The sequence below is a fragment of the Fringilla coelebs genome, assembly GCF_963513975.1.
Source record: "Fringilla coelebs genome assembly, chromosome: 1".
NCBI lineage: Eukaryota > Metazoa > Chordata > Aves > Passeriformes > Fringillidae > Fringilla > Fringilla coelebs.
Genome location: NC_140028.1, coordinates 44509038 through 44518566, shown reverse-complemented (window position 1 = coordinate 44518566; position 9529 = coordinate 44509038). Strand labels below are relative to the sequence as shown.

The 9529-nt window shown below is 41.6% G+C and overlaps 1 protein-coding gene across 1 annotated transcript in view; it reads right to left on the bottom strand.

Annotated features, from left to right (window-relative positions):
- Positions 1 to 362: 362 nt before the first annotated feature.
- KLHL14 (kelch like family member 14) overlaps positions 363 to 9529 on the bottom strand; it is a gene marked incomplete at both ends in the record, with an annotated part of 56274 nt that continues 47107 nt past the window's right edge. The window contains 4 exons of the mRNA XM_084223042.1: positions 363 to 503; positions 950 to 1107; positions 3706 to 3864; positions 4026 to 4216. Coding sequence (XP_084079168.1) covers positions 363 to 503; positions 950 to 1107; positions 3706 to 3864; positions 4026 to 4216 — 649 coding nt within the window. The remainder of the gene's footprint in view (positions 504 to 949; positions 1108 to 3705; positions 3865 to 4025; positions 4217 to 9529) is intronic.

Genomic DNA, 9529 nt, shown 5'->3' with positions numbered 1-9529 from the left:
GATCTTGTCTCTTCAGGCTCTATGTGAACAGTTAGCCATCATTTTTTTTTTTTAAGTTAAATTTGATGTGAGGAGTGTCTCTGCAGCAGGAAAAGTTTAAATCAGTCAGAAATGGCAGTCTGTCAGCATGTAATGTTCAGTGTGTTTTAGCTTCTCACTTCATAAGACACCGGCACCTATCTGAGATGGGACAAGGCTTGGTTTTTCTTTTCTTTTAGTTTGCTCCTAAAGCATAAACATGGAATGAGGGGTCAATTATGGTAGCTTTGTTTTAACAGGAATTCTGTTCTAATAAAATATTTACGTCACCCGTCATTATTTTCCCAAATGCACTCAGTGTTCGTGTCAGTGCTCCTGGCCCATCACTTGTTGTACGGGACGCAGGCCGGCAATACCACAGTCGAACACGCAGGTCCTGCCAGGGGCTCCGCAACGTCACCTTCCAGCTCTGTCCAAGTCCCTTTCTCAGGACTGTAGCAAATAGTGGAAGATTTGTAGGCTCCCTGGTAGTAGAACAAAATGTCATATTAAATGTGGCTTTGGTAAAATCCCACTCACACATCAGCTGTAATGATGTTTGAAAGTGAGTCGGGGTCACGCTAACTTAGAAGCTCTTCAAGAAGTTTTGGTTTTTTCAGCAACCAGCCTCTGAAAATCAGTCTCCTTTACAAGCACCTCATAAGCAGAGCTGTAAGCATACAGTCCCATCAATCACTTTTTCAAAATTCCTTCTGATTTTTAAATTACCCCATATCGCTGAATAGAGTGTAATAATAATGGAGAAGCACAAAGGTGAAAAAACACTCCATGTTCTCCATAAGCTGAAAACCAACCCGAGCCTGCCCCTGTAGCTAATTCCCCTCTTCTCTCCATCCCATCTGCATCCTATATGGACTGTCACAAGAACTCAGAAGGAATAGGAAGGTGATTGTAGAAAGAAGGTACACACCATACTCCAGCTGTAGCCTCCCACAAGGTAAATACTGTCATCAAGGACTGCACAGCCAGGGCCACTGCGACCCTCCAGAATAGGAGTCTGGAGGATATTCCACTGGTCACCTTTTGGATCGTAGCACTCCACAAGCATTACGTCCAGATGGGAGAAACCTGGATGAGGGCATTAAGGAAAGAGAACATGTGTTATGACATACTGTTTTATTACTTATTTTACTGTTACATTTATTAAATTATAGCTACAACTATACTATTACAATTTTGACATAATTGTCAAACTTTTTTTGGAAAATATTTTCATATACTTTTAAGCCAACTTCTGTAACATTAATGCTTTGTTATTTCAGTTCAAATAAATCTGTTGAAGGTTTTTACCATTAGTTCTACAGTCTTCTACAAATCATGAGTTCATATAAAACCTGACCACATCAGGAAACACTCAGTAATAACTTATCAGTGACACAAGCAGATTCAAACAAAATTCCTCCTTGTCTATCAATGCTAATACAAGTTTGACCATGTAGGAAAAGATTGTCCTGGCAGTCTTTCTCAAAATTCAGCAGATCAAATCTATTCAAAATTGAACAGATTGAATTTTGCTCAGAAATCAATGTCTAACAAGTCCAGGGAGAGCTTACACAACTAAAGCCACTTGGTTCTAGAGGGACAAAGTGCTTAGCATGATGGACATGATGTAGAGGACCAGTTTCAATTTTCCAGCTGATTTAAGGTATACTCTAAAGCACACAGCTGGGGTAAAGTCTTTAAGGCAACAAAAAAATGTAACCACAAAAATGATGGTCCCATCTTTCCCTGGTAGGCCAAAAAAGGCTCCAATCAACTGCTGCTGTTTGATCATTAAAGGGCAGAGGGTGTCAGCTCAAGATTCTCAAGCTGTATCAGTTAATATGAATTAAATGAGCCCAACACAGACATTGAACACAAGAGTCCCGGCTCCTGCTCTAATTTTAGGCAATTCCCTATTTCAAACTACCTTCCTTATCAGAGCACTGCAGTAAAAGTATGGCTTTGTTAATAAGCTGAGGTCTTTTTCTTAACCCTTCTGTCTTCTCTTCAAGGCATGACAGCAAAGAGAAATAAGATTTTCTGTAAAAAAGGGTATTTGGTGATATTGGCACTTCACAGGAGAGCTGCTTGCTTGAATATAATTTATGTCTGGAATGAGTATGAAATAATATGAAATAATTCATAATCATATGAAATAATTACTTGCTGCTTTAAGGTTTTCAAGGCACCATAAAAGGGCCACTGCTGTGCACCCAGAAGCTGTCAAAAGCTCTGTAACAAACTGCAGTATGCACATGACTAGCTGTGATGTGGGAAATGCACAGCTAACACTACTACACAGCTCAGCTTCACAAAGGAGGGCTTTGCCATGGACCCCGCTATTCCCTGCCTGTGGAGAATTTGTAACATTTCATCCACACTTCAGTCCCCTCCCTCCTCCCTGTCCTTGCAGTTCCTCCTTTTGTTTCACTGTATAGGAGAAAGCATTTTTTTCCCAAAAAGTCCTTTTACCAGAAAACCACATCTTTCCAGAATCCTGGATGTTAAATACCCCTCACAACAGTGAGCAGTTCAAGCATAACAAAGGCACCCAGGACAACAGTTACAGATGCAAAAATGCAAAGCTTATTAGACGTAGGTGAAACTATGTGGAAAAAAAAAAAAGAAGGTGGCAGAATAGAAGCAATTCAAGCCTCTGCAAACAAAAGCATGTGCTTTAGCTTGAGGAGAACTGTGACAGGTTTTACTTTTGTAGGAGGAAAAGCCAACACTGCTAAGCACTGAAACCTGGCAGTTGCTCATGTGCAAGCAGCTTTTGCCCTCTTCACCTTATAAGGTCCAGTCCATAACCACCCATCCCAGCTGGGGGTGGGGACTGGAGGCAGGGCAGCACTGAACCTACCTGCAGGGGTTTATGCACCAGGACTATTTATCAGGGAACATTTACATCTGGGACATTGTCCCTTGCATGCCCCACAGACACTCAGAAGTGTCACTCCAAAAGCAGCATGTGGATTTACAGTGTCCTGGGGACCCAGGGACTGACTATCAAATATTATCATGGGAGAAAGGAGCAGGAGGTGTGCTTTTTGTCTAAGTGGATGGATTAAGAAGCATCTTTAACATCAGTGACATACAGGTATTAAGATAAAATTACCAAATGCCTAAGCAATAGTTATTTTAATATGAGACCTTTTCAAAAGATGAAAACAAGAGACCTCTAAAAAGAATTATAATAAACAAGCTGCATTTAATACTAAAAAGGGATTTAAAGAGCCTAGTCCTAATATTTAATGGCTGGAAGTTTGCTTTTTTTTTCTCTTCATTAAATCAGGAGCTTGTTTTTTGTGTGTTGCTCTGAATAAAGCTCTTTTTAACTGCACATTTTGGAAAATGATTTACAGAGGAAAATATTGCTGGTACTTTCGGGTCAAAGAATAATCTGTTTGTTTCATTGAATTCTTGGTAATGACAAATTGTCCATGCCTTTGAGTAATGGAAGCTCCCATTTTTATTATCTAAAGCATTCATTACTCATATATTTAATGTACTGTTATAATTTTAAAATAATTTGCATAAAATGTTTTTAAAATTGCTGGCTCAAGTGTCCTGTTAAATTGTGTTGCTTGGCTTTCAATGTATTTAACAGCGACTGTCTAACAAAAATATTCTTTATCAGAGATGTGGGACACTGAGATAGTTTTTTGCTATTAAAAATGTGACCTTTCAAATGGTTCCCTCCAATTGCATACAGTCGATCATTCATTACAGCCAGAGTGTGGATCGCTCGTTTTGTGTTCATGTCCTGTTTTCGGGCCCAGACGTCCATCACAGGGTCATAGCAGTACAGCCAGGGGACATATTCTCCATTGTGAACACCTCCTGCAAAGTAAATACACATCACTTCATTAATATAAATAAAGACATTGTGCTGCAGCAGGAATTGAGCTCTCTGCTTTTGGGGTTCTGCGGTTTATTTATTTTTTATGGTGGTTTTGGGTTGGTTTTCTTGTCATGTGGCAGGAATTATTCAAGACACTGGCCTGAAATATATATCTTGCCATTGTGAACGGCTCCCGCGTGGGCTGCCAGGGGCTGTGGTAGCGAAGACACGTAGCGCCACTCGTTTGTCTCCAGGTTGTAGCACTCCACGCTGGACAAGTAGCCAGTTTCGTTTCTCCCACCGATGACGTACAAGTTCTTGTCGAGGCGGCAGGCGTAGAAACTGGCTCTCCTGGAGGACAGGGCAGAACAAAACAAACAAGCCAACAGCAAACCAATTAGCCATGTCAAACATTTCCTTCCCGTCTCCAGCTGAATCCCTGAACTAAGAGAGCCGCTCCTTCAAATGCTACATCAGGGAGAAGTAGCTTCCAGGAGGCTTCACACGCTTACAGCTATCCTAGAGACTGTGGCTGCTTTGCTAATCAAATACACAATGCTCCACATCAGAAAATACTTCATTTTTTGTGTCAAAACAATTAGGTACACATAAAGCTGCCAGAAAATACCCCTTTTCAAAGCTGCTTGTTTCTTTTTCACACCCGTGAAAGATAAAAAGGTGCTCATTAATGTATGGGGCATTACCTTGTAAGGGATATAACAACTCAGTAAGACAAAGTGAAAAATGAGGTAGATAATGTAACAATAATAAATTATCTTGACATTCACTTTCTTTATGGTCCTTCAAGGGTCATTGTTCCCAATTTACTAAGAGAACCACATCATCAAAATTTTTCTTCAATTATCATTTTTTTCTTCCTTCTGCAGTACTGCAAATAGAACAACTTTCCTTACGGTAGCCACAACACTACATTTCCACCCTTTAACTCAAATGAGGTCTGTCTCCATCCAACTAACCCTGAGAAAAGTTTCAGCCACCTGTCTGCTTTTACATGCAACTCAGGTGTGTAGGAAAACAATTAAGTTTTCTGGCCAGGACTGTCAGGCTTATATTAGTTTGTCTTCCCCGTGCCTCCAAAATCAATGGTGAGTGTTTGTTGCTGAAGTAAAATTGAGCAGTAGATGATTTTGAGACCTTGGTTGGTGTAATCCACTCCGGGGAAAGCTCCCTGGATCATTCAGCAACAGGAAGGTTTGCTAGAGTAGAGATCTTTAATTTCAAGCTGCAATAACATGAGAAAGAAAATTCCCAAAGAGCACAGCTGGGCTAGGATGAAGAGCTGAACAAAATAGTGAATGAGAAGAGTCGTCAGTCCCCAACATAAAGTTTTCTCCTGGGTGAAACCAGAATGACATGGGAGCCCAGAAATGAGCAGGCAGGCCAGGCACAGCAAAGTGCAGCTCTGACAGCTCCCGCAAAGCAGGCACTCTGGAGGAGTTGGCTGTAGCTTGCCAAACCCCGCTCTGTGGCTGATTCAATGCACTCTGATTCCTGCCCAGATGCTGTAATTTGAATCTGGGAGCAGCTGCATATTTCACTCCTGAATCATGCACTAAATCTTGGGGCCATGATGGTCAGCTGCACCATCAAGGACTTGAACCTGCAGACCACTGCAAAGCATTTGGATGAGCAGTGGCACACACAGAGCACAGCATCCTCAGTGGACATCTTCAGTGTGTCCAACTCCTTCTTGGCCTTCCCCAGAGCCATCCTGGGATCAGGTGAGCAGGCAAAGTCTGGGGTGCCCTGTCCCTAACCTGACATCTAGACAGGCATATTCAGGAGCATTTTCTTCAGTGAATGTAGGAACAGGATCTTGCTCTTTTGCACAGCTACCTATTTTCTCAAAATTTGCAGCATCCTTTAACTTTTTGGAGAAGTCTCCCTCTTAGTTAAAAGTGTCTGAGACTGGCTGGTAGTTTGTAAGTTGGAAGAGAAGTCAGGCAGACACCAAGGGATACAGCCATGGAAACAGCAGGGCTGGCTGGGCATCCAGGGAACAGATTTAATGCATCACTGCTTGTTTCTGACCTTACTTTTTGGATTTGGTTCACACCTGACAGGGCTTCTCAGCAGCCAGGGTCACTGAACACCTCCTGTTCACTTCTTTGCTTTCACCCTGCCTGCACATGGGCAGCTTGGACCGTGTGGGACAGAACCCCTTTTTGAGTGGGGCTAGGAGCTCCACCGCAGGGAAGACTTCTGAAAAAAACCCCATGGAAATAGGAAGACAGGAATACTGGCAAGTGTCTCCAGATCAACTGATGAATTTAAAAAGACCATTTAATTTATCTGTCAGTGGGCAGATAGAAGCTGATGGCATATTCTGCTCTGCATGGTCGGGCAGCAAATTGTGCATCTATGTTTTTAGCCTGATATTCTATGGAAACAAAGCTAATCTGATTACACTGTACATGTACCCATGTCTGCCTACTGTTGTCTCTTAAAAAAAACCCTGCTGACTGATTTCACTCTAATTTGACAGAGGCTATAGGTGCTACAGGCAATCAAGTGTGTTGTATAAGCTTTTGGAGAATGTGTGATGGGCCTGAGACAACACAGCCCACAGTTGCCCCAAAAGAAGAAAAGCTGCAGAGGTCACCTCCTATTAGAGAAAGTCTGCATAGTCAGGTACCCATTTTTCAACCCTCCTGTGTCCATCAACCATGAGGCACAAAACCAGAGGGTGCCTGTTGTCAGTGCTCCCACATCCTCTCCTCTGATCTTCTCTGGTGAACCCATTAACAAACTGCTCTCAGCATGTTTTGCCTTCGCTTTTTTTTTCTTTCTTTTTTTTTTTTTAGTTCAGGTTTAATAGACAGAGGTAGACACAACTTGCATGCATTATTCTCTTAACTAGGGTTTCACTGACGATATTCTGTACGTGTACTCCTGGTTTCATCCACACAGTGTCAGTATAAGGAGCAAAAATGAAAGCATCAGCATACTTCACTCTTCTGCTTGGATGTGAACATTCACTCAGTAGCTTCTGTCACAAATATTTTAAGCTTTTTGGGTTTTTTTAGTTTACAATGATACAGTGCATGAGGGCATGCTGTTACAGCATGCAAAGGCATGCTGTCAAGTGATGACTTTTAAACTGCTGTAAAATATGATTCAGATTAAACTATAATACAGCAATCTTTGCATGACAACGTTCCCCTCACTACTGAGAAGACACTATCCATTCTAATCAGGTAACTAGAATGTACCTCAGGATCTGAATACGGACAATAAGACAATTATTTTGTGATTTTCCTCAGGACTTGCAAGTACTCATGTTCACTGGTCTCCTAAATGCTTGTTCTTCACCCCCTTTCACCCAACCACCAAGCCAACCAACTTCTTCTTTCAAGTATACACATATAAAAGGGAAGATTTTCCTCATGATTTTCACACATGAATAATTTATGCCCTGAAACACCAAATAGAACTACCAGTCTGAGATTTAAATTTACCAGTGCTGTTATTGATTGTCACAATATCTGAACCTGATTTCAGAGTCACTTATAGAGTGCATGCTTTGCTTTTTAAAAAATAAATCATCTTAATAGGGGTTGACATTACTATTGTTAAAGTCAAAGACAACAATAAAATATGAAATTGTTGTATTTCTTTTTCTGTGTCTTTTCTCAGCCTCAAAGAGTACACTGACCTGCTCCCTTCTCACTTTCACTTGTGCTTCTTGGTACAATGCCATGCTTTTAGCTGGTCTTCAAACAAAAATTTTGAACTCAGAATATAAGAAAAAGCAAGTTGTTTTCAATGCTGTTTTGTCCAACACATCTTGAAAAGCTCTGTGTTGAGCTGGCAAGGTGCAACAGTTCTGCCTGAGGTGTCCAGCTGAGGCTCACACCTCAAGTTCAGATACAGCTGCTACAAAGACTGCTCCTTCAGTAGCCATCAGTCTAACTGAACTGTTCTCCAAAAACCTTCCTGTTGTTATGCCATCAACAGGCAGATGTGTATTTCCAAAGCTTATGAGTCACTTGCTGGTTCTCTAAACAACAAACTCCTGAAAATAGTACGTATTTTTCAAAAGCATTTATATTTGGGATGTTCTTCAAGGGAAAAGGCACCAAACTTAGCTTTAAAGAAAATACACTGGCGACATTGAATCTATAATGGATTAGACTTTTCTTTATAGCTCACACAGTAAAATCAATCAGATATGGATTTTGGCATGTGAGATAAAAGTTTACTTATCAAATATTTCATACAGATTTTTGACTTGAGAATATACTGCCTGTGAACGAGTCCTGCATTTACCTGGCAGTCATTTCAAAGGAGCTATTATAGTCTATGCAGCCAATTATTCTCAGACTAAAATTCCTAAATAGGTTTTGACTTGATGGACCATAATGACTCAGAAAAACCCATTTAACAGTCTGTCTTGTCAATGGTGCCTGCATTATGCCAGCAGAGACAGGGCATGACCCTGTACTCCTGGCAGGGGGAAAATAGCCTGTTGACTTTAATGGGAACTTTATCTCACTAAAGGAGCTGGGAAAGAAAACTGCATAAAAGCTCTCTCTTATTTGCATGATCTTCTACAAACTGGGCCAGTCCATACCTCTGAAAGCTGCAATAACTCTGAGGAAGTCATTAGGACTGAGCAAACAAACCATCAAAAACATTTTAGAAAGTGAGTGTAAAATCTCTTTTTTCCAACAATAGCCCTAATGCTTAGGAGCCTTTAAAGAAAAACAACAGGCAAGCCCATGAGCTATGCATCCTGAACAAAAGAGGTGACAATTAACGTTGTCATAGCAAAGCCCCTTGCAGAAGGAGCTATGTATGAGTGGAGCATTGTATTTCAGTCCCTCTGTAGGGAGCTGTGGGGTTCATACATTACAGTTTATTAAGGGCAGGAGTGCGCGGCACAGCTGAGTTTCGGCCTCTTGGCTGAAGGCAGCACCAGAGCACAGAGCAAGTCACCTGCTGCATGGTTTTCCAGGGAAACACAACTGGCCAATGTGGAGGTGGGAAAATTCCTACTGCCTCCTTTCTCCAACCCTCAGCTCCCTACTTCTGCTTTCTGAAGTTTGTCAGCCAAATAAACCCAACTGCTCAGCCAGCTGCCAACGCCCCTCAGGAATTTGGCTTGGAGATACCCAGAGAGCCTAATTAGAACTCAGGCTCCACAGAAGAGCTCCAGGCTCCATACATACACCAGTTGGTCTCTTAGCCAGTCTCCCAGCTCAGCAAGGGTGACTTGCATGGTGATGCCCACTCTGATGCTCACCCCCTGTCTCCCCCATGCCAACACCTAAACTGGTGGTGACTCACTCTAGGAAGCTGAACCAGAGGGGAAGGTGTCCCTCTGTTTTAAAGTAAACAATCAGAGCTGTGAAGGTTATCCCAGTGCTGGTGGGAATGGGGGAGAAGGCTAGGTGCTGCCAAAGCAGAGATTTATATCAATCAAAATGTATCTTGAACAAAGGTCCTTCAAAAACTCTGCAGACTGACATTTCACCCCTGGATATTTGAAAAAACAGCCATATTTCCAAGCATCTCATAAGACACTCCTTGAATCACAACACTGCACTGAATTCAATATATTTATGACTGCCAGACATCTGAATAGTGTAGACAGTCAACAAAAAAAGGAGCTGTAATACTGGCATGGAATAAAGAAAGCAT